The sequence below is a fragment of the Nycticebus coucang genome, chromosome 10, assembly GCF_027406575.1.
Source record: "Nycticebus coucang isolate mNycCou1 chromosome 10, mNycCou1.pri, whole genome shotgun sequence".
Lineage (NCBI taxonomy): Eukaryota > Metazoa > Chordata > Mammalia > Primates > Lorisidae > Nycticebus > Nycticebus coucang.
In genome coordinates this window covers 128,043,994-128,069,795 of record NC_069789.1, presented here as the reverse complement: position 1 = coordinate 128,069,795, position 25,802 = coordinate 128,043,994, and the positions used below count along the sequence as shown (strand labels likewise).

Genomic DNA, 25,802 nt, shown 5'->3' with positions numbered 1-25,802 from the left:
CTCAGCTTCTTATTTTTTTCTGAGATGGCTCTTTGTGTAGCTGTTGGGGTGCACAGTAAGAGTCAAGCTGTGCCTTGCTTGACACTTGGCTATAAGTGGTGAGCAGGTCTAGAGTAGAGAATGGTCCCTTGAGTAGAGAATGGGTGAGGTGAGGCCCAAGACAGGATGGGATGGATGGTGCCTGTGGCTTAGTGAGTAGGGTGCTGGCCCCATGTACCAAGTCGGGGGCGGGTTTGAACCCGGCCCCAGCCAAACTGCAACAACAACAAAAAAAGAATGGCTGGGCATTGTGGCAGGTGCCTGTAGTCCTGGCTACTTGGGAGGCTGAGGCAGGAGAATCACCTGAGCCCAAGAGCTGGAGGTTGCTGGTCAAAAAAAAAGATAGGATGGGGACCTGACCTATGTAATCAAACCCTAAGACCTCCTTCCACTCCTCATCTCTGTGCCTGGAGAAATCATACCCTGCTGTGCTTTTAAAAAACGGCACTGAGATTGTTATCTGGGATGAATCCACACAACATCAAAGGTGGCTGCCATCTCCTCAGGTAATTCTTCCCTTTTATAAGGTGGACATAGAAAACAAGGTTTTTGTTTTTTTTTTAACAAATTGCCTTTTAAATCTACTCAAGATGTAAAAATTCTTTTGCCAATTCAGCAGAAAATGAATTTTATTTGAAGAGTTTATGAGCAAGGCTAAGAGGCTGGGCTTCCAGCACCTATACCCTAGACCATGATACAAAACCAGTTGGCCTGGGAAAAGTCTGTATCATCCCCTCATCCTTTCCTGGGTCACCCACTTCTGAGTCTTACTCTGACTTGGTCACATGTCTTCCTCAAGACAAAAACAGCTAGGACTAGTATTTTTGGTTCCTCTAAGGAGAATGCCAACTGCACCTAAAAGACTCAAAGTGACCACACAAATGCAAATGTCCATTAAAAATAATATTAAAAGGCTGGGTGAGGTGGTTCACGCCTGTAAGACCAGCACTCTGAGAGGCTAAGGCGGGAGGATAGCCTTAGCTCAGGAGTTGGAGACCGGCCTAAAAAAAGAGACTCTGGGCGGTGCCTGTGGCTCAGAGAGTAGGGCGCCGGCCCCATATGCCGAGGGTGGCGGGTTCAAACCCAGCCCCAGCCAAACTGGAACAAAAAAATAGCCGGGCGTTGTGGCGGGCACCTGTAGTCTCAGCTGCTTGGGAGGCTGAGGCAAGAGAATCGCAGAAGCCCAAGAGTTAGAGGTTGCTGTGAGCCGTGTGACGCCACGGCACTCTACCTGAGGGCGGTACAGTGAGACTCTGTCTCTACAAAAAAAAAAACAAAGAGACTCTCTCTCTATTAAAAATACAAAAAGTAGCTAGGTATTGTGGCGGGCACCTGTAGTCCAAGCTAATGGGGAGGCTGAGATGATTGCTTGAGCCCAAGATTTTGAGGTTGCAGTGAGCTTTGATGACACCACCATACTCTACCCAGGACAACAGAGTGAGACTGTCTCAAAACACAACAAAACCTAAGAAATTATTGGCACTTTTTTTTTTTGAGACAGTCTCACTTTGTCACCCTTGGTAGAGGGCGGTGGCATCACAGCTCGCAGCAACCTCAAATTCTTGGGCTTAAGCGATTCTCTTGCCTCAGCCTCCCAAGTAGCTGGGACTACAGGTGTTTGCCACAATGCCCGGCTATTTTTGTTATTGTTGTTGCAGTTGTCATTGTTTAGCTGGCAGGCCGGGTTCGAACCCACCAGCCTCAGTGCATGTGGGGGGGCGCCATAACCACTGTGCTACAGGCACTGAGCCAAAACAGGTAAGTCTTCAGTCTGAGACTAAAGTAGCTTTCAACATCTTCATTCTGTACTTCCTTAAATAAAGATGTATCACAACTTGGGGTTTTTGTGCAAGTTAGTCAGGAGGTGCAAACTAATTAAATCAGATCAATACTTCACTTGCATAACATCCCGTCTTTGGTTACATTGTTCCAAGGACTACACAGTGGGCGGTACTATCAGCAGTAAGTTTGATGTGAAATTGTGTCTGGAATTCCAGAAATGTTTGTACATTATCCCCTTTGGTAGCAACAATTAACATTTTGAAAATTTGCCTTAAACAATCAGCCTTCCTGCAATCACACCTAGATCAACAGGCTAGTAATAGGTAATATTGGGAAATAAATAAATGACTGGTGTTGGGGAGAGGATAGTTGGGGCATGTCTTGCTATGTCAGCAAGAATAGGAATTTTGGAGTCTAATGAAAAATAATTTGGAAAACATTAGCTAAAATAACATGTGCTGAGTTATCCAACGTCTCTTTCTAGATCTGAGGTGTATATGAAGGTCAGACTTCAGAGTCAGGTTGGCAGAGTGATAAACCACGAGTAAAGTGGTTTCATCCACTGAAACTAGAAGCAAACATTCCAATGGTGCTTCCTCCTTTGAAGTGTAGGTTGTTGAAAACATGTTTCCTTTTCACCCCAAGATATGAGTCTTTTTTTTTTTTTACTTCTTTTGTTTTTTTTTTTGTAGAGACAGAGTCTCACTTTATGACCCTCGGTAGAGTGCCATGGCATCACACAGCTCACAGCAACCTCCAACTCCTGGGCTTAAGGGATTCTCCTGCCTCAGCCTCCCGAGTAGCTGGGACTACAGGCGCCCGCCACAACGCCCAGCTATTTTTTGGTTGCAGTTCAGCCTGGTCCGGGTTTGAACCCGCCACCCTCGGTATATGGGGCTGGCGCCTTACCGACTGAGCCACAGGCGCCGCCCAAGATATGAGTCTTAAAACAGTGCTTTTGCAACAAGCTTTTTCTTTTTTTAAAGACTAGTCAAACGTAGTGAGAACGGGGTGAAAGAGTAGAATACGAACTGAACAACCAATTGAGATAACTCACTCCCTTCAGACCAGCTGCAACATGCACCTTTTTAAAAATCAGGTTTAATCTATTTTTCTTTAGTATGCAATTCTTGAGTGATGACAAATCTAAACAGTCTATAACCGCCACAGTTCAGATATGCAGCATGTTCCTAAAACGTCCTTGACACCCTACCCTCTGAACCCAACCTCTGGCAACCATCCATCTGATTTCTTTCCCTAAACTTTTGCCTTCCAGAATATGGCCTTTTACACCTGGCACGATACTGTTGAACTTCACCCATATTGTGCTGCAGGTATTTTTAAAAACTTTATTATGGAAAATCTCAAACATAAAAATTTAATAGTGTAAGGCGGCGCCTATGGCTCAGTGGGTAGAGCGCCGGCCCCATATACCGAGCGTGGCAGGTTCAAACCCGGCCCCGGGCGAACTGCAACAAAAAAATAGCCGTGCGTTGTGGCGGGCGCCTGAAGTCCCAGCTACTGGGAGGCTGAGGCAAGAGAATCGCCTAAGCCCAGGAGTTGGAGGTTGCGGTGAGCTGTGACGTCACTGCACTCTACTCAGGGCGATTAAAAAAAAAACAACTTTTGTTTTTTTGCTCATGGGAGATGACACCATTATCCCACCTAACACTTTTATTTTCAGGGAAAGCTTTTTGGCAAGACTACTTCATTAGTAGATGGTATGTCCTGTTGCATCTCATTAGGAAGCACATACTGCCTGAGGCTCCCGGTTTTGAGCCGGTGCAGCTCAGCTCTGAGCTCTGGCGCTTTAGAACAAGTTTGTGCATCCCGGAGAAGGATGCTAATGAAGGGCGGGGCGTCGTGCTGGGTAGGCGGGGCGCGTGCGCAGAGGGGCACACCTTCTCGGCTGCCGTAATTCGCCTTTCCTCGCGGGCGCCTGATGGGCATGGCGGCGGTCCGGAAGCCAGTGCTGCTCGGGCTTCGAGACACCGCGGTGTACGGCAGCCCCACGGGACCGGACGCCTGGACTGCTAGCAAGCTGGGCGGCGTTCCGGTGAGGGTGGGCGCCGGAGCTGGGGCCGGCGGGTGCTGACGAAGGGTGCGGAGTGCGGGAGTGGGCGAAGTTCTGGGACAGAATCGGGGTCTCAGCGCCTCGCCTCCCCTCAGGATGCTCTGCCCGGCGTAGAGGCGCCGAGGCCGGCGTGTGAACACTGCAGGCAGCCGCTCGCCCTGGTCGTGCAGGTCTACTGCCCGCTGGAAGCCTCCGCGTTTCATCGGTTACTGCACGTGTTCGCTTGTGTCTGCCCCACCTGCGGCCACGAGGGGGCGCGCTGGTAAGTGGCGAAGCCCCGGAGCTGCTCGCCGGGCTGCCCCGAGTGGGCGGGGGATCCGGGTGGAGCCCTCACCCCCGCGTCTGTCTTTACCCTTTAGCTGGAAGGTGTTCCGCTCTCAGTGCCTGCAGGTGGGAGAGAAAGACGCGCGGGACTCTCAGGTAAGGTGGTTGTGTTTTGCGTATTATGTTTTGCTGTAATTTCAGGATATTTTCCAGAATATCGTTTAGGACATACTTTTACACTGTGTTCTTTGTAGTACATTGGAATGTTTTTGGCTTTTACTTATTGATTTTTGGGACATAGTCTCACTCTGTCGCCCTGGGTTGAGTGCCGTCGCATCATCACCTTGTCCGGCCTTTTGCTTTTGTTGAGAATCATAACATGCTATTTTCTTAAGGTTTTGTGGGATTTTTTTTTCCCCTTTACTCGATTTGTAGGAGATGGAGCCTGTAATCCTAACACTGTAGGAGGCTGACGCTGGTGGATTGCTTTGAGCTCAGTAGTTCAAGACTAGTCTGACCTAGAGGGAGACCCTATCTCTACTAAAAATAGAAGAATTAGTCACCTGTAGTCCGAGCTACTCGGGAGGTTGAGGCAGGAGGATCGCTTGAATCTGTGAGGTTGCTGTGCACTAGGCTAACTCCACAGCACTCTAGCCTGGCTACCAGAGTGGGACTCTGTCTCAGAGGGAAAAAAAAGGAGATAGAGACTTCCTACTGCATTTCTTCAACTTTTTTCTTTTTATTGTAAATCAGCAATTTCTAATGTATAAAATGTACAAGGTACAAAATGATGTCACGATTTATGAATACAGTATTGCATAATTACATCAGGCTAGTTAACATTTTCACCTCAATATGGAATTTATGAAAACATTTGAATTTTTTTTTTTTTTTTTTTGTAGAGACAGAGTCTCACTTTATGGCCCTCAGTAGAGTGCCATGGCCTCACACAGCTCACAGCAACCTCCAACTCCTGGGCTTAAGCGATTCTCTTGCCTCAGCCTCCTGAGTAGCTGGGACTACAGGCGCCCGCCACAACGCCCGGCTATTTTTTGGTTGCAGTTTGGCCGGGGCCGGGTTTGAACCCGCCACCCTCGGTATATGGGGCCGGCGCCTTACCGACTGAGCCACAGGCGCCGCCCTGAATTTTTTTTTTTTTTTTTAAGAGACAGAGTCCCACTTTATCGCCTTAGGTAAACTCCTGGGCTTAGGCTATTCTCTTGCCTCAGCGCCAGAGTACCTGGGACTACAGGCACCCGCCACAAGGCCTGGCTATTTTTTTGTTGCCATTTGGCTGGGGCTGGGTTTGAATCTCTGTATATAGGACAGGTGCCCACTGAGCAAAGGCGGTGCCCTACTTAGCTATTTTGAATTGTATGTTAACTGTACCCACCATGTTGTTCAGTAACACAAAAACAGTCCACTGCAGGGTCTCCTAGAAGTCGCCCCTAAAGTTGCCAGACAGGGAAAATAGGAAATTGTAGGTAAACGTACCTTTATAAAATATTCATTACCAAATTTTACAGGGTGGCCAACATAGAGAATATTTTGTAAATATTTTGTAAAATATTTATATTACTCCTGAGATTTTGTGCCCTTTGGCCATCATCTCCCTATTCCCTCCACCCTTAGCTTCTGTAACTACATTCTACTCTCGCTGTTGTGATATAGATTGTTTTAGATTCCACATGTGAGTTCATGCTGTTGACTAAATAAAACAAAAAACAGCTAGCACTCTGGGAGGCTGAAGCAGGTGGATTGCCTGAGCTCACAGGTTGAGACCAGTCTGAGCCAGAGTGACACCGTGTCTCTAAAAGTAGGTGAGCACTGTGGCGGGCACCTGTGGTCCCAGCTACTTGGGAGGCTGATACAAGAGAATCACTTGAGCTCAAGAGTTTGAGTTGCTGTGAGCTATGACAAACTGAGACTCTGTCTTCAAAAAAAAAGGCTTGTAAAGAATTAAAGTTAGGGGCGGCACCTGTGGCTCAGTTGGTAAGGCGCCGGCCCCATATACCGAGGGTGGCGGGTTCAAACCCGGTCCCGGCCAAATTGCAACCAAAAAATAGCTGGGCATTATGGCGGGCGCCTGTAGTCCCAGCTACTCGGGAGGCTGAGGCAAGAGAATCACTTAAGCCCAGGAATTGGAGGTTGCTGTGAGCTGTGTGAGGCCACGGCACTCTACCGAGGGCCATAAAGTGAGACTTTGTAAAAAAAAAAAAAAAAAAAGAATTAAAGTTAGTTTTATTCAGAAGTATTGCTGAGGACCATAGACTGAGGTCTACAGTCCAGAATTCTGTCAGACTTCTCCAAAGCAATGTTTAGGCCATTGGCTATCCACAGTTGGTGGGGGTTCAGTACATGCAAAAATCACATCAAACTTGCTCAGATTACATTAAAGCAGAATCACATCAAGGTTTGGGTGTAAGAGTACATCTGATTGTAGATTACAGAAGCATAATTACTATCCCCCTGCCTTATGTACAAAAAGGCAAAGACTCATTTATCTTTTTTTAATTTTTCTCTTTTTTTTTTTTTTGAGACAGATTCTCACTATGTTGCCTTGGGTAGAGTGCCATGGCATCACAGCTCACAACAACCTCAAACTCTTGGGCTTAAGTGATTCTCTTGTCTCAGCCTCCCAAGTAGCTGGGACTACAGGCACCTGCCACAATGCTTGGCTGTTTTTTTGTTGGAGTTGTCCTAAATTTAGCCGGCCTGGACTGGGTTTGAACCCGCCAGCCTCGGTGTTATGTGGCTGGCGCCCTATCCACTGAGCTACAGGCGCCACCAAGACTCATTTATCTTTTATAGAATATAGTGACCCAGGCAGGAGACATGGGGATCCTCATACTGTATCCTGTTTTGTCTTCAAAGCTGCTTTCCAGAGTGCTGCACCTTGTTTCAGGGTCAGAGGCTTTATGAAATTATTATGGCAAGCTTCAAAATAAGGTAGCAGATTTCAAAGGTGGTCTCTTGATATTTGCTACCTTATCTCACATCTCTTGATATTTGCTACCTTATCTCACAGTACTATTATTTGTCTTTTCTGTGCCTGGCTTATTTCATTTAGCATAATGTTTTTTATTTCCATCCTTGTTGCAAATGACAGAATTTTTCCTTTTTAAGGCTATAGAATATTCCATTCTGCATATAGTTTTTTTTTTTTTTAATTTACACTGGATTGGAGACACATAATGTACTGATTTTTCTGTTTGGGCAGATACATGTGTATGTACCTAAATGTGGTCGTGTGTTATATGTGTGTTTATAGGAAATATATCTACTGTACTATGTACATATGTATATAACAAACATAAATGAAACCTGAATTTATTAAATTGAAAAGTCAACCAAGTTGGAAGCTACAATAAATTTGGTGTCCCTTTGCTTGTGAATGTGTCTTTATGTCTACAATGAGTTCTTGATGTGTGCCAAGTGTAGTTCTAGAAATACTAGAAATAAAAAGGTCCAGCTAGTGATGTGTTTGCCTGTCCTTCGCAGGGTTCAAATGCAGATAATAAAGTATTTTGACTCTTTTTAGTGAGATAGACTTAACACAAGGAATTAACAGCCAGTCCCTAGGTTAAGAATGAGATGGGTTCTGTAAGATTGCAATTTATATGTAAGTTGAAATATTTACCTATTAGCAGTAATATCTTCCATTCATGAGTGTGAGTTGTATGTAAGATGGCTATCCATAATTTGGGAACTGCCTATAGTTGTTTTACTAACTTCAATAGAACTTTCCTTTTTTTTTTTTTGAATTTTTTTATTTTTTGGCCGGGGCTGGGTTTTAACCCACCACCTCCGGCATATGGGACCGGCACCCTACTCCTTGAGCCACGGGCGCCACCCAGTAGAACTTTTCTGTAAGTTGATCACTGGAAGGATCACATGGGGGTGGTTAACATAAGGGACTAGGCCTACCGTACTCATATGTACATATGGTGCATGTCTGGTCTATGAAAATTACGTCAACTTGAGGTGGTCAATGTAGGGAAGTGGTCAACTACTGTACTGGATAGGTTAGAGGAGGGGGCTCCAGAAATGGCCTCCAGAATCACGCCTCAGAATCGGCTGTCACAGAGCTACTGTGCTTCCTGTTCTGCAGTCCGAGAGCTGAGATGTGGTCAGGGGACTGGGAAGCCATCCTTGTTAGTGAACTGTGGCTCCAGAGCCTTGCTGTCTTTATCTGCATACAGTCTGGCTGCCTTTGGCTTCATGACTTTTCTTTCCACTTCACTCGGTCTCAAGATTGTGTCTCTCTGTAGTGGACCTGATTAGCAGACCTCTGATCGTGTCTGAAACTCCAGCTGCTAAGGAGTCTTAATGCCTGCCGAACATTAAGTACAACAGAAAGATTTTGGAAAAGATGTTTGAAGAAACCACATACTGCATTTGCCACATTTTTCCTGAAAAGGAAAGAAATAGTTAAGTTGCCTCTGATGTGTTTTTAAGTAGATGGGGTCCAGAAAGTTGGAGTGTTCCAGAAAGGAAGGGGCTGGTGTGAAGGTTCTTCCAGGAAGGTGAAGGAGTGGCTGGAGTCAAAGGAATAGGAGAAATCACCCAAGTGTGTGCTTGAATGTCATTCCCTGGATGTTCTTCCAGAAACAGGAAAATGGCTTTGATGCTGAGGACTGGTGTGAAGGTGCCGCTGACTGGGGAAGTGACCTTGAGGAGGTGCCTTCACCACAGCTTACCTTGGATTTTGGAAATGATCCCCACGGTGCCAGAGACAGAGACTGGACCATCCGGCTGCAAGGCCTTCAGCTGCAGGATGCAGTCCGGGGTGCAGTTCCGGCCGCACCTCCTGAGGAGCGGAGGGCCTCATCCACTGCGGTGCCGCACTTCCTGCCCTACTACATCTGCGTGGCAGATGAGGATGACTACAGGGACTCTGCCAGCCTAGCTCACGCGCACAGCCTTCTCAGGGACTATCAACAGAGAGAGGGAATTGCCCTGGAACAGTTGCTTTCCCAAAGGTGAGATGTATGTTGTCCAGGTCGAGCAGGGTGTTGGTCGGGAAGCAGCCACGGCAGGTGTGCTTCAGTTTGCCCCTGGACCAGGGGAGACTGTTTCTGTCAGAATTTGTATGTGTAGGCCTTTTGCTTCACTCCTCTCAGGCAGGAAAGGGAGAAAGAGACAAGGGGATCTTTCTTTTTGAGGCAGAGTCTCACTATGTCCCCCTCAGTAGAGTGCTGTGGCATAACAGCTCACAGCAACCTCAAACTCTCAAGGGATTCTCTTACCTCATCCTCCTAAGTAGCTGGGACTACAGGTGCTCATCATAACGCCCAGCTACTTTTTTCTTGTAATTGTCATTGTTGTCTTTAGCAGGCTCGGCTGGGTTTGAACCTGCCAGCCCCAGTGTATGTGGCTGGCGCCCTAGCCACTGAGCTACGGGCTCTGAGCCTGTTGTCTATTTCATCAGATGATTTTGGGAGTCAACTGAGAAAATAGACCTTGAAAGGCTTTATAAAACAAAGCACTTTTAGGCGCACTACTCACTGAGCTACGGGTGCTGAGCCTTTAATAAGTTCTTTAAAAGAATTGTCTTTTGGGGGCCGGGCGCTATGACTCATGCCTATAATCCTAGCATTCTGGGAGGCCGAGGTGAGTGGATTGCTTTAGCTCACAAGTTTGAGACTAGCCTGAGCAAGTGCAAAACCCAGTCTCTAAAAAATAGCCGGGTGTTATGGCAGGCGCCTGTAGTCCCAGCTACTCAGGAGGTTGAGGCAAGAGAATCTCTTGAGCCCAAGAGTTTGAGGTTGCTGTGAACTGTGATGCCACAGCTCTCTACCAAGGGTGACAAATTATCCTTTGGGCTGGGCTCAGTGGCTCATGCCTGTAATCCTAGCAGTCTGGGAGGCTGAGGCAGGTGTATTGTCTGAGTTCACAGGTTCGAGACCAGCCTGAGCCAGAACAAGACCCTGAATCTAAAAATAGCCAGGCGTTGTAGTTGGCATCTGTAGTTCCAGCTACTTAGGAGGATGAGGCAGAAGGATCACTTGAGCCCATGATTTTTGAGGTTGCTGTGAGTTATGATGCTACGGCACTCCACCAAGAGCGACAAAATGAGATTATCTCAAAAAAAAGTTACTTTTTATCTTGTTCTAAATTTCATAATTTTCTAGATAAGTACATTCAAGTGTTTTCTGCATCTCTTTTAGTATTTCTAGTGATGGTGATGAAAAATACGAGAAGACTGTAATTAAAAGTGGAGATCAGATGTTTTACAAATTCATGAAGAGAATTGCTGCTTGTCAGGAGCAGATCTTGAGGTACGATTTCTTTTATTGTTTTCCTTTTTCTTTATTATTATTTTTTATTGTTAAATCATAGCTGTGTACATTAGTGCAATCAAGGGGTACAATGTACTGGTTTCATATACAATCTGAAATATTCTCATCAAACTGTTCAAAGTAGCCTTCATGGCATTTTCTTAGTTATTGTATGTAGACATTTGTATTCTGCCTTTAGTAAGTTTCGCCTGTACCCATTCTAAGATGCACCATAGGTGTGGCCCCACCCAGTACCCTCCTTCACCCTAACCTCCCCCCTCCCTTTCCCTTCCTGGGCCCTTTCCTCATAGTTTTGCGCTATAGTTGTGTTATAGCCTTTATGTGAAAGCTATAATTTAGTTTCATAGTAGGGCTGAGTACATTGGATATTTTTTCTTCCATTCCTGAGATACTTTGCTGAGAAGAATATGTTCCAGCTCCATCCATGTAAACATGAAAGAGGTAAAGTCTCCATCTTTCTTTAAGGCTGCATAATATTCCATGGTATACATGTACCACAATTTGCTAGTCCATTCATTTGTGGGTCGATGGCACTTGGGCTCCTTCCATGACTTAGCAATTATGAATTGGGCTCCAATAAATATTCTGGTACAGATGTCTTTGTTATATAGTGATTTTTGGTCTTCTGGGTATAAACCTAGTAAAGGAATTATAGGATCGAATGGCAAGTCTATTTTTAGGTCTCTAAGTATTCTCCAAACATCCTTCCAGAAGGAACGTATTAGTGTACATTCCCACCAGCAGTGTAGAAGTGTGCCCTTTCCTCCACATCCATGCCAACATCTCTGGTTTTGGGACATCTACTTCTCTGTTTTTGTGCCAATACCATGCTGTTTTGATCACTGTCGATTCACAGTACAGTCTCAGGTCTGGTAGCATGATTCCTTCTGTGTTTTTATTGCTGAGTAATGTTTTGGCTATTCGAGATTTTTTTCTGATTTCATATAAAACGAAGTATTTTTTTTTTCGAGATCTTTAAAATATGACAATGGAGCTTTAATAGGAATTGCATTAAAATTATATATTGCTTTGGGTAGTATAGACATTTTAACAATGTTGATTCTTCCCAGCCATGAACATGGTATGTTTTTCCATTTGTTAACATCTTCAGCTATTTCTTTTCTTAAAGTTTCATAGTTCTCTTTGTAGAGATCTTTCACATCCTTTATTAGATATACTCTCAAATATTTCATCTTCTTTGGCACTACTGTGAAAGGTATAGAGTCCTTGACTTTTTTTCGGCTTGGTTATTCTTGATATCTATAAAGGCTACAGATCTATGGGTGATGATTTTGCAGCCTGAGACATTGCTGTATTCCTTGATCACTTCTAAAAGTTTTGTAGTAGAATCCCTAGTGTTTTCCAGATATACGATTATATCATCTGCGAAGAGTGAAAGTTTGATCTCTTCTGACCCTATGTGGATACCCTTGATCACCTTTTCTTTCCTAATTGCAATGGCTAAAACTTCCATTACAATGTTAAAGAGCAATGGAGACAATGGGCAACCTTGCCTGGTTCCTGATCTAAGTGGAAATGATTTCAACTTAACTGCATTCACTACGATATTAGCTGTGGGTTTGCTGTAGATGGCCTCTATTAGTTTAAAAAATGTCCCTTCTATACCAGTTTTCTTAAGTGTTCTGATCATGAAGGGATGCTGGATATTATCAAAAGCTTTTTCTGCATCAATTGAAAGACTCATATGGTCCTTATTTTTTAGTTTATGTGCTGAATTACATTTATAGTTTTACGTATATTGAATCAGCCTTGGTGTATAATTTTTTTGATGTGTTGTTGGATTCTGTTTGTTAGGATCTTATTGAGTATTTTAGCATCAATATTCATTAGTGATATTGGTCTATAATTTTCTTTTCTTGTTGGGTCTTTCCCTGGTTTGGGGATCAAGGTGATGTTTGCTTTGTAGAATGTGTTGGGTAATATTCCTTCTTTTTCTATATTTTGGAAGAGGTTTAGTAATATAGGTACTAGTTCTTCTTTAAAGGTTTGGTAGAATTCTGACGTAAAGCCATCTGGTCCTGGGCTTTTCTTTTTAGGGAGATTTTGTATAGTTGATGCTCTTTCAGAACTTGATATAGGCCTGTTCAACATTTCCACTTCATTCTGGCTAAGTCTTGGTAGGTGGCGTACTTCCAGGTATTGGTCAATTTCTTTCAGATTTTCATATTTCTGAGAGTAGAGTTCCTTGTAGTATTCATTAAGGATTTTTTGAATTTCTGAGGGGTCTGTTGTTACTTCATCATTACCATTTCTGATTGATGAAATTAGAGATTTTACTCTTTTTTTTTCCTGGTTAGGTTGGTCAAAGGTTTATCTGTTCAAAAAACCAGCTTTTGGATTTATTGATCTGTTGTATAATTCTTTTGTTTTCAATTTCGTTTAATTCTGCTCTGATTTTGGTAATTTTTCTTCTGCTGGGTTTGGGGTTGGAGTGTTCTTCCTTCTCCAGTTGCTTCAGATGTCCCATTAAGTAGTTAACTTCCTCTCTTTCCGTTTTCTTGAGGAAGGCTTGCAGTGCTATAAATTTCCCTCTTAGGACTGCCTTTGCAGTATCCCAGAGGTTCTGATAATTCGTGTCTTCATTGTTGTTTTGTTCCAATAAATTGGTGATTTCCTTTTTAATCTCATCTATAACCCATCTATCCTTCAGCATAAGGTTGTTTAGCTTCCATGTTTTTGTATGGGTGTGCAGATTCCTGTTGTTATTGTGTTCAACTTTTATTCCTTGATCGTCTGAGAAGATGCAAGGAATAATTCCTATTTTTAAAAATTTCCTGAGGTTAGATTTGTGGCCTAGGATGTGGTCGATTTTGTAGTATGTTCTGTGGGCTGATGAGAAGAATGTGTATTCAGTTTTGTTGGGATGGAATGTTCTGTAGATGTCTGTTAAGTCCAGATGTTGAATGGTAAAGTTTAAATCTAAAATTTCTTTGCTAAGCTTCTTTTTGGAGGATCTATCCAGCACTGCTAAAGGGGTGTTAAAATCTCTAACTACTATGGAACTGGAGGAAATCAAGTTGCTCACGTCTGTTAGAATTTCTCTTATAAATTGAGGTGCGTTCTGGTTGGGTGCAAAAATATTAATAATTGAAATGTCATCATATTGAGTATTGCCTTTAACAAATATGAAGTGTCCATCCTTATCCTTCCTTATTTTGGTTGGTTTAAAGCCTATTGCGTCTGTGAATAGGATTGCAACGCCTGCTTTTTTCTACTTTCCATTTGCCTGGAGTATAGAGGACCATCCCTTCACCTTGAGTCTATATTTGTCTTTTAATGTAAGATGTGATTCTTGTATGCAGCAGATATCTGGCTTGATTTTTTGTATCCAGTCAGCCAACCTGTGCCTCTTTAGAGGACAATTTAAACCATTCACATTAATTGAGAATATCGATAAGCCTTTCGAGAGTCTGGTGGACATTTTTAATCCTTTTGCGACTATGGACGTTGGAATTTGATCAAAATTTTCTGGGTGGGTTTACTTTTGTGGTGGAGGATTACACTGGTCTTTATGGAGGATAGGTCTGAGAATATCCTGGAGAGCTGGTTTAGTTGTGCAAATTTCTTTTTTTTTTTTTTTTTTGTAGAGACAGAGTTTCACTTTATTGCCCTCGGTAGAGTGCCGTGGCCTCACACAGCTCACAGCAACCTCCAACTCCTGGGCTTAAGCGATTCTCTTGCCTCAGCCTCCCGAGTAGCTGGGACTACAGGCGCCCGCCACAACGCCCGGCTATTTTTTTTTTTTTTTGGTTGCAGTTTGGCCCGGGCCGGGTTTGAACCCGTCACCCTCGGTATATGGGGCCTGCGCCTTACCGACTGAGCCACAGGCGCCGCCCTTCTTTTTTTTTTTTTTTTTTGTAGAGACAGAGTCTTACTTTATGACCCTCGGTAGAGTGCCGTGGCCTCACACAGCTCACAGCAACCTCCAACTCCTGGGCTCAAGTGATTCTCTTGCCTCAGCCTCCCAAGCAGCTGGGACTACAGGCGCCAGCCACAACGCCCGGCTATTTTTTGGTTGCAGTTTGGCTGGGGCTGGGCTTGAACCCGCCACCCTTGGTATATGGGGCTGGCGCCCTACAGACTGAGCCACAGGCGCCGCCCTAGTTGTGGCAAATTTCTGCAACATGTGAATGTCATCAAAGTATTTAATTTCTCTGTAATAATGAAACTCAGTTTAGCTGGGTAGAGGATCTTGGGTTTAAAGTTATTTTGTTTTAGGAGATTAAAAGTCGATGACCATCCTCTTCTAGCTTGAAAGGTTTAGCAGAGAGATCTGCAGTTATTCTAATATTCTTGCCCTTGTAGGTGATGGTTTTCTTTTGTCTGGCTGCTTTCAGAATTTTCTCTTTCATATTAACTTTAGTGAAATTGATTATGATGTGTTTGGGGGATGTCTTATTTGGGTTGAGTTGTGCTGAAGTTCTGAAACTGACTGCTATCTGAATTTCAGAATCTCTTGACATGTCTGGAAAATTCTCCTTCATTATCTCATGGAGAAGAGACTCTGTGCCTTGTGAAGCCACTTTGTCACTTTCGGGGATCTCTATAAGACGAATATTGGTTTTCTTCGAATTATCCCAGAGCTCTCTGAGAGAGTGATCTGTTTTTGCCTTCCATTTCTCTTCCTCTTTGAGAGCTTGGGAGCATTCGAAAGCTTTGTCTTCAGTGTCAGAAATCCTTTCTTCTGCTTGCTCCATTCTGTTACTGAGGGATTCTACTGTGTTTCTCAGATCTTTGAGGGCTGCAACTTCTTGTCTCAATGTGTCAAAATCTTTGGTCTTTGAATTCATTGAATTCTTGAGATATCTTTTGGGTTACTGCTTTGAATTCTAATTCGATCTTATTTGCTATCCAGATTCTGAATTCAATTTCTGACATCTCAGCTGTTTGTTCATGCATGGGATCTTGTGCTGTGTCTGCCCCATTGATCCTTGGGGGAGTTGATCTACTCTGATTATTCATATTGCCAGAGTTTTTTTGTTGATTGTGCCGCAGGATTGTTTTTCACCGTTGCATCTGGCGGTCCTCAGAGTTGGGGAGGTGTCTCTCCAAGATTAGACCCCAGCTGGATCACTCTGTTGTTGCTGGATCTTTGTAGGGAGTGACCCTGTGTAGTTCCTCTGAGGCTGCCCCAGCTAGGGAGTTCTGGTTGTGGAAGCAGCTCCGGAGTGTGACACACCTGAATCCAGCAACAGGGCAGGAGATGGTGCACACAGTTCTGGGATTGCCTGGCGCCCTGTGACTTTGGCATAGAGAACCCAAGGCTCCAGCAGTCTCTGGACAGGAGAAGGGCTCCATGCAGAGATAGGGAGGGCTCCGGAGGGCACGCGGCTGCCAGTATTTCTGGCCAGACGAGTGGGCTGGTGTGGAGGCAGGAAGGATGCAGGGTTGCATGGCTCCCGCAGTTCTGCTCAGGGCATGCGGAGGCCCAGTGGGCGCAGGTCACAGGTCTGGGTCGTGGCGCAGCTCTTATGGAGGTCCGGGTGGTACCAAGCCCAGGAGTTTGAGGTTGCTATGAGCTGTTAATGCCACGGTACTCTACCCAGGGCAACAGCCCGAGGTTCCAGTGTGCCAAAACCGGTCTCACTCTGCCCCTGAGGGTTAAGGGTTTTTTTTTGAGACAGAGTCTCACTGTGTCACCCTCAGTGGGGTGTGGTGGCGTTACAGCTCACAGCAACCTCCAACTCTTGGGGTTAAGTGATTCTCTTGCCTCAGCCTCCCAAGTAGCTGGGCCTAAAGGTGCCCCCCACAACGCCTGGCTATTTTTTTTTGTTGTTGTTGTAGTTGTTATTGTTTTTTTTTTTTTTTTTTTTTTTTTTTGTAGAGACAGAGTTTCACTTTATCGTCCTTGGTAGAGTGCCGTGGCGTCACACAGCTCACAGCAACCTCCAACTCCTGGGCTTAGGCGATTCTCCTGCCTCAGCCTCCCGAGTAGCTGGGACTACAGGTGCCCGCCACAATGCCCGGCTATTTTTTTTGTTGCAGTTTGGCTGGGGCCGGGTTTGAACCCGCCACCCTCGGTATATGGGGCCGGCACCCTACTCACTGAGCCACAGGCGCCGCACAGTTGTCATTGTTGTTTTGCGGGCCGGGCTAGAGTTGAACCCGCCAGCTTCGATGTAGGTGGCTGGTGCCCTAGCTGCTTGAGCTAGGCGCCGAGCCTATTGTTTTTCTTATTTATAAAAGTAGTATAGGCCAGGTATGGGGGCTCATGCCTGTAAACCCAGCACTTTGGGAGCCCAAAGCAGGTGGATTGCTTGAGCTCACAAGTTCGAAACTAGCCTGAGCAAGAGGAAGACTCCATCTCTTAAAACAAACAAACAAACAAACAAAAAAAAAACAAAAACCAGGTATTGTGGCAGGTGCCTGTAGTCCTAGGTGCTTGGGAGGATAAGGCAAGAAAATCGCTTAAGCCCAAGAGTTTCAGGTTGCTATAGCTATGACGCTGTGGCACTCTCTCTACAGGGGGAAAAAGGGGAGACTCTGTTTCAAAAAAAAAAAAAAAAAAAAAAACAGTGTGGGCTCGGCTCTTGTAGCTGAACCGGCTAACGTGGCAGACATATACACCAGAGCTGGCGGGTTCAAATCCAGCCTGGGCCTGCCAAACAACAATGACAACTACACCAACCAAAAAATAGCCGGGTGTTGTGTCGGACGCCTGTAGTCTCAGATACTTGGGAGGCTGAGGCAAGAGAATCACTTAAGCCCAGGAGTTGGAGGTTGCTGTGAGCTGTGATACCACGGCACTCTACCCAGGACGACAGCTTGAAGCTCTGTCTCCAAAAAAAAAAAAGTAGTATATATTAATTTGGCACACCCTGGAAGATATAATGAAAAAACCCAAGTACACAATATTCCCACAACTAAGCAAACCACTGCTAAGATTGTAATATATCATCTTCACTTGTTTTTTATGCATTTGAATACATATATGTATGTAGGGACTGTGTATTATTATTATTATTATTTTTTGAGACAGAGTCTCACTCTGCTGCCCTCAGTAGAGTGCTGAGGTGATTCTCTTGCCTGAGCCTCCCAAGTAGCTGGGACTACAGGCGCCCGCCACAACGCCTGGCTATTTTTTTGTTGCAGTTTGGCTGGGGCCAGCTTTGAACCCGCCACCCTCTGTATATGGGGCCGGCGCCCTACTCACTGAGCCATAGGCGCCACCCTTGTGTATTTTTTTTATGTTTTATTTTTTTCTGGCTTGGTGCCGATAGCACAGTGGTTACGGTGCCAGCCACATGCACCAAGGCTGGCAGGTTCAAACCCAGCCCAGGCCAGCTAAATGACAGTGACAACTGCAACAAAAAATAGCCAGGCATTGTGGTGGGCACCTGTAGTCCCAGCTACTTGGGAGGCTGAGGCAAGGGAGTTGCCTAAGCCCAAGAGTTTGAAGTTGCTGTCAGCTGTGACGCCATCGCACCCTACTGAGGGCAACATAGAGACTCTGTATCAAAAAAAAAATTGTTTTTCTGGTGGTTGAATCAGAAGGTATTATGTATATGTATTTTTAAAAAATATAATTGAGATCATAAAGTATTTATAACTTTTCTTTTTTTCAGTAAACATATACTGGTCTTGAGTGTTATCCTATACTGTTTGCTTGTTTTTTTTCAGATAAATGTGAGTGTACAATTAAGTTATGATGTTTGCTTGTGTTAGGTAGAGTCCTTGTAGTTGTGTCCTGCAGCCAGGAAACGTGCCATGTACCCTTACTCTGTGCCCATTAAGTGGAACACACCAGTCTGTCCTATGTTGTTAAAAATATTTCTTTGTTTTTAAGTGTAAATTTTTAAAACGTAATACATTCATAATGCTCAGAAGTCTTCCAGAGTTTCTGTATGCATATCCAAGCAAACATGACTACTTGTGTATTACTATTTACTATCTCCCCATCCCTGCCTTTTTTATTTTGAGTCCTCTATGTTGCCTAGGTTGGAATGCAGTGGCCATTTACAGTCCTGATCGTAGCATACTGTGGCCTCAAACTCTTGGATTGAAGTGATCCTCTGGCCTCAGCCTCCCTAGTAGCTGGACTACAGGCCCCTGCCATCATGGCTGGCTCTCCCACCCCCTTTTTTACAAAGAAGAGGAAGTATTCTAGGCGGGGCAAGGTGGCTCACATCTGTAATCCTAGCACTCTGGGAGGCCAAGGCAAGTGGATTAACTGAGCTTAGGAGTTTGAGACCAGCCTGAGCTAGAGCCAGACCCTGTCTTTACTAAAAATTGAAAAACTAGCTGGGCATGGTAGCAGGTGCCTGTGGTCCCAGCTACTCAGGAGGCTGAGATAAGAGGATCACTTGCACCCAAGAGTTTGATGTTGCTGTGATCTGTGATACAACAGTATCACAGATGGGTGACAGAGTATTTTACACACACTTTCTAGAATGTGTACTGCTTTTTTACTTTTTTGAGACAAAGTCTCACAAGCCTGTAATCACTGTGCTGTGGGCGCCCAGCCACCTTTGTCATTTTTTGTATGTGCAAGTTTATCTATAGGATACATTTCCTGAAATGGCATAGTTAGACCAAAGGGTATTTGCACTTGTAATTTCCTTTTTTTTAGGCATCATCCAATCCCCCCTTATTATTACTATTATTATTATTTGGAATTCATTGAGGGTACAAAGAATTACATTACCCTGATTGTATGTGTTAGGTAAAGTCCCTCTTATTATTATATCCTGCCCCCAAGAGGCGTGCCATGCACTTTCACCCTCCGTCATCCCCTCTCTCCACTTGCTCATTCCCCTACCCCTCCTCCGTGTATTAGCTCATCTATTGCCTTCATATTATAGAGTTGTAGTTGTAATTTTCAGAGAGCCAGCCATGATGGCATGTACCTGTAGTCCAGCTACTAGGGAGGCTGAGGCCAGAGGATCACTTCAGTCCCAGAGTTTGAGGCCACAGTATGCTATGATCAATTTTCAACCCCCCCATCTTCCTCCCCTCTCTCCACTTGCTCATTGCCCTACGCCCCCTTGTATTAGCTCATCTATTGCCTTCATATTATAGAGTTGCAGTTGTCATTTTCATAAGTAGTACCAGATTGATGACCATAGGGCTCATATGCTTTAATTATGACTCATGATAAATGTCTGTTTTCCCATAACCTTACCAATAATACAGGCTCAATATTTTTGCATAGCATTTCTGCCAATTCAAGTGAAAGACCATATCTTAATATAATTTTACTTTTATTCCTTTTTTTGTTTTTGTTTTGGTCACTGTACTGCCGAGGCTGGAGTACAGTGGCACAATCATAGCTCACTGCATCCTCAAACTTCTGGGCTTGTGATCCTCCTGCTGCAACCTCCACAGTAGCTAGGACAACAGGCATGTGCCGTCAGGTCAGGGGCTAATTTTTTCTTTTTTTTGAGACACAGTCTTACTTTCTCACTTTGGGTAGAGTGCCATGGTGTCATAGCCTATAGCAACCTCAAACTGTTGGGCTGAAGTAATCCTCTTGCCTCAGCCTCCTGAGTAGCTGGGACTACAGGCGTCTGCTGTAACACCTAGCTATTTTTAGAGATGGGGTCTCACTCTTGCTCCTAACCCTAACCCACCTTGGCTTCCCACAGTGCTGGACATAGTGGCAGGCACCTGTAGTCCCAGCTACATGAGAGGCTGAGACAAGAGGATCGCTTGAACCCAAGAGTTAGAGGTTGCTGTGAGCTATGATGCCATGGCACTCTACCCAATGCGACAAAGAAAGACTCTGTCTCAAAAAAAAAAAAAGGAAAAAAAAAGGGGGGGGCTGAGTTACCACATACTAGGGTGGGAGGAAGAATAGTGACCACTACCCTTGGTGTCAGCCATAAAATGCCCAGTTTGGTCCAGGAGGCAGATAATACTCTCTGTGACAAGGTCCCAGCACATATAAATAAGAAGGCAGGCATCCAGAAGATGAGACCCCAGTCCTACAACTGCAAGGACTGAATTCTGTCAACAATCTAGATAAGCAAGGAAACAGATCCTCTCCTACAGCCTCCAGGAAGGAACACAGCCCTCCTGACACCTCACTGGTATCAGCCCAGTGAGTTCCAGGTGACTGATCTTGACACTAGTCTGAAGCTGGCATGGGAACATGTTGGATCTGGGATCTCTACAGGGAGAAACCAAAAAATGCAATCAACAAGACTCAATAAAAGATCTGAATTTTTTCTAAAAAAAAAAAAAAAAAAAGAAGGCAGGAAGCACAGGGGAGGGCTCGAGGCCTCTGTCTTGGCAGATCAGGGAATGCATCATGCAGGAGAGAGTGATGTGGGCCCAGAGCCCTGGCGCAGGATTGAAGCCACGGGCTGAGGGTAAGGTATGGCCTGGGGTTAAACAGGGAGAATTTAGTGAGCTTGATGTCATGACATGGGCATGTGAAGTGAGGGCAGGTGGATTAAATTAGAATGTCCATTCTCCATTGCTCCCACAGCCCCACACCTTGATCTCTCTTTGGACATTAACCTGTGTTTTCTGTCTTGCCAGACTGGGTGCTTCTTATACTTGGCACCTAGAGCTGTGGTTGGCGTGAACTGGTACAAAACATGCTTCCATTCCATTTCTAACTAAAGAATTTGTTCTTTGTTCTGTGGTGAGTGAATGCAGGGATTTTACAGGGGAGTGATAGGGTCCCTTGTCCCTCTGAGAGTAGAGAAAAGGAATCCAGGTGAGAGATGGGAAAAGGGTCTGGATCACTACAAAGGATATGAAAAGGAGGGGATTAATTACTCCCTAATTTGTATAATGTTTGTATAATGGCAAGTCTCCTTCTAGGACTCCAGTTACTTGTATGTTAGAGTATTTGAAATTTTACCATAGTTCTTAAATGTTCTTTTGTTGTTGTTGTTGTTGCCCTGGGTGGAGTGCTGTGGCATCACAGCTCACAGCAACCCCAAACTCTTGAGCTCAAGCGATTCTCTTGCTTTAGCCTCCCAAGTAGCTGGGACTACAGGTGCCCACCACAATGCCTGGCTATTTTTTTTAGCAGGTCCAGGCTGCTAAAAAACCACTAGCCCCAGTGCATGTGGCCAGCACCCTAACCACTGGGCTGTAGGCGCTGAGCCTCTATTTTTGTTGTTTACAGTTTTTCTTTCAATTTGGGCAATTTCTATTCTCTCACACACACATGACTGGGGTGAAGGAGGATAATTTCTATTTACATTTATTCAAATTCACAATTTTTTACAATTGTTAATGTTCAGGTTGCGCCTGTAGCTGAGTGGCTAGGGTGCCGGCCACATACACCGAGGCTGGTGGGTTCAAACCCTGCCCAGGACAGCTAAAACAATGACAACTGCAACAACAACAAAAAAATAGCTGGGTGTTATGGCAGGCACCTGTAGTCCCACTTGGGAAGCTGAGGCAAGAGAATCGCTTAAGTCCAAGAGTTTGAGGTTGCTGTGAGCTGTGAAGCCATGGCATTCTATCCAGGGCGAGAGCTTGGGACTGTCTCAAAAACAAACAAAAAAAAATTGTTATGTTCAGTCAGTCATTCAAAGTTTATTAACTTTTGAATGATTCTTTATTTCTGATATAGCACATTTTTATATCTAGCATTTGTTTCAATCTTTTTAAGTTTTCGTTTCTGTGCTAAATTTCTTATCTGCTTATGTCTATTCACCTTTCCACTAGATTTTTTTTTTTTTTTTGAGACAAGAGTCTCACTTTGTTGCCCTTGGTAGAGTGCTGTGGTGTTACAGCTCACATCAACCTCAAACTCTTGGGCTTAAGCAGTTTTTTTAATTTTAGTTTTTATTTATTTTTTGGAGACAGAGTCTCACTATGTCGCTCTTGGTAGAGTGCCATGGCATCACAGCAACCTCAAACCCTTGGGCTTAAGTGATTCTCTTGCCTCAGCCTCCCAAGTAGTTTGGACTATAGGCACCCACCACAATGCCCAGCTATTTTTTGGTTGTAGTTTTTATTGTTGTTTGGCAGGCCTGGGCTGGGTTTGAACCCACCAGCTCCAGTTTAAGTGGCTGGCGCCCTAGCCATTGAGTTACAGGTGCTGAGCTACAGGTGCCCAGCCTTAAGCAATTCTCTTGCCTCAGTCTCCTAGGTAGCTGGGATTACAGGTGCCCACCACAACGCCCAGCTATTTTTAGAGTAGAGATGGGGTCTCACTTTGTTTAGGCTGGTCTCAAACTTCTGAGCTCAGGCTGGTCTTGAACCTTTGAGCTCAAGCAGTCCACCGGCCTCAGCCTCCTAGAGTGCTAGGATTATAGGCATGAGCCACCTCGCCAGGTCTCCACTAGATTTTTCTTTACATGAAGTTTTGGTCTGATACATCCATTATCTTGGCCTTGGGTGTCCTTGCATTAACTTTCTTTCTTTTTTTTTTTTTTTGTAGAGACAGTCTCACTTTATCACCCTTGGCGGAGTGCCATGGCATCACACAGCTCACAGCAACCTCCAACTCCTGGGTTAGGCTAATCTCTTGTCTCAGCCTCCCGAGTAGCTGGGACTACAGGTGCCTGCCACAACACTGGCTATTTTTTTGTTGCAGTTTGGCCAGGGCTGGGTTTGAACCTGCCACCCTCAATATATGGGGCCAGCGCTCTACCCACTGAGCCACAGGCACTGCCCTTTCTATATGGGTTAAATTTTCCTATTTCTTTGCATATTTGGTATTTTAAATTATCAGAAATTTTTTTTTTTTTTTTTTGCAGTTTTTGGCTTGGGCTGGGTTTGAACCCGCCACCGGTGCTCTACTCCTTTGAGCCACAGGCACTGCCCTATTTATCAGAAATTGGATGTTGAATAATAGTAGATACTGAAATGTAAATACTCCTTGCAAGGGCATGGCCCTTTCACTTTAGGTCTGAGTCCATTTAATCTGCATTTGAGCTCAGTCTGGACTTTGTTGCACCTTTACATGGATTCACTTCAACATTGGCTTTAGCGCCTGTGCGACTTTGAATCGAGCACTGTGAAGACTGCACAGCTTGCTATGCCTCTGCAGCCATGCTGCTGGAATTTTGGCTCTGTTGTTTTGCTCCTAGTGCTCTGCAAAAGAGGAAGAAAGTTTGCGAAGCACAGCCTTGGATGTTGGAACGTGACATGTGTGTGGCTGTGACTCAGCATGCTTTGTTTCTCCACCTCAGGTATTCCTGGAGTGGAGAGCCACTCTTTCTGACCTGTCCTATGGCAGAAGTCACTGAGCTTCCAGCCTGCAGCCACTGTGGAGGCCAAAGGACATTTGAGTTTCAACTTATGCCAGCGTTGGTCAGCATGCTCAAGAGTGCTAATTTAGGTAAGAAGCCCTTTATTAATTGGAGTTTGTGGTGTCAGCCTAGCTCGTAGCAACTGTAAACATCCTAGGATCCTCCCGCCTCAGCTTCCTGAGTAGGTACAACTACCAGTGCCTGCCACAACGAACAGCCTATTTTTCTAGGGGGGTCTCACTCTTGCTCAGACTGGTCTCAAACTCCCAAGCTCAAGGGATCCTCCTGCCTTGGCCTCCTAGAGTGCTTCGGTTACAGGCGTGAGCCACTGCGCCTGGCCTCGGCAGGAGTTCTTATTACTCATGTTTTCTTGGTATCATTTTTTGTGGCTCTATTCATTGATAAGTTTCTATAAACTTTTGGGATTTATTTTCTATTTAGTGTGTTCTATTATGTGATATATTTTAGGGTACATTTTCAACATTAAATATAATTAGATAGTCGTAATGAAGATGTGTTGAAATTTTTGTTTAATTTGAAAGTATTTTCCTGCTTATTTTGAAAAAATCTGCTTTTCTTCAACAATTTTTTTTTTTTTTTTTTGAGACAAGAGTCTCATTTTGTTGCCTTCAGTAGAGTACTAGGGCATCATAGCTCACAGTAACCTTAAACTCTTGGGCACAATTGATTCTCTTGCCTCAGCCTCCAGAGTAGCTGGGACTACCAGGCGCCTGCCACAATGCCTTGCTAGTTTTTAGAGACAACATTTCGCTCTGCCTCAGGCTGATCTTGACCCTGTGAGCTCAGGCAATCCACCTGCCTGACCTCCCAAGTGCTAGGAATATAGGCGTGAGCCACTAGGAAGTCAACTTCTTCAACAATATTAACTAGTAAGATAGACTATGACAGTTGCATCTGAAAGTGGTGAACACTGTCTTTGCTTGACCTGATTTTTTCAGCTTCTCAGGTAGAATCGCTCCATTCAGCATCATCAGTTATTCTGATACATACTTTTAAGCCATCTTTCTCCTTCACTTTTTTTTTTTGTAGAGATAGAGTCTCACTTTATGGCCCTCAGTAGAGTGCCGTGGCCTCACAAAGCTCATGGCAACCTCCAACTCCTGGGCTTAAGTGATTCTCTTGCCTCAGCCACCCGAGCAGCTGGGACTACAGGCGCCCACCACCACGCCCGGCTATTTTTTGGTTGCAGTTCGGCCCGGGCCGGGTTTGAACCCGCCACCCTTGGTATATGGGGCCGGCGCCTTACTGATTGAGGCACAGGCGCTGCCCTCTCTTTCACTTTTAATATCATCTGATTACTCAACCTCTTTCTTTTACAATAAACACTTAAAATGTGCCAGGCTTTGTTCCAAGTATTTTATATGCATAATATTAGGTCATTAGTCCCCCTCCCAATCACACTGTCTCTTTATCACTGAGTTCAAGATGAAGTCTTGCTCAAGGTGGTAGAGCTGGCATTTACACTCTGGCAGTCTTGCCCCAGAGTCTGCGCCACCTACTAAATAGGCATGTTTTGAGTGTATCTCACAACTTTCTCTGCCGAAACCCTGCATATGTTATATTTTTCAGGTGTCTCTGTGGAATTTGGAACAGTTCTAGTTTACACATGTGAGAAGAGTTGTTGGCCTCAAAGTCATCAGACTCCTATGGAAGAATTTTGTATTACACAAGAAGACCCAGATGAACTATTATTTAAGTAGAGAATTTCTTTTTATTTATAGAAATTAAAATAACTTTTAATGTGTCAAATATATATGTACCTTATTTTAACTCAAGTTGTTAATTTTAAGTGTTGGCCTTTTTTGCTTTTTGGCATCTGTGCTGGGGCTGGAACTAGGATCTTCTGACTGTGGACTGATGTGTCTTTCCAGCGTCACTTAACTGTCTCCACAGTGGCAGCTTGGAAAGTAGTTTCTTTTAAGCCCAGAGGGCCAGTGTTCCCTGCACAGGTGTCCTGGTGGGCATCGTAGGAGTACAGGAGAGCTGGGGAAGAGCCAAGAGCAGTGTTCAACCTCTTGTCACCCCTCTGGCCTCTGCATTCCACTGCACCCTATTACTGTCCCTGGATAGTATCAGATTAAACCACTCGACTTGCTATAGGCTCTGTGACAGTGGCTGTTTAGACCTGTCCGTGTTTCC

General features: G+C 44.6%; 1 protein-coding gene across 1 annotated transcript; it reads left to right on the top strand.

The window, feature by feature from the left end:
• The first annotated feature begins 3,738 nt into the window (after nt 1-3,738).
• Nucleotides 3,739-25,401, top strand: PDCD2L (programmed cell death 2 like). The gene is made up of 7 exons (XM_053608260.1): nt 3,739-3,877; nt 3,991-4,157; nt 4,255-4,315; nt 8,768-9,141; nt 10,330-10,440; nt 23,583-23,731; nt 25,233-25,401. The coding sequence occupies exons 1-7, from the start codon at nt 3,764-3,766 to the stop codon at nt 25,361-25,363; spliced, it is 1,107 nt and encodes a 368-aa protein (XP_053464235.1). The 5' UTR covers nt 3,739-3,763; the 3' UTR covers nt 25,364-25,401.
• Nucleotides 25,402-25,802: the final 401 nt, after the last annotated feature.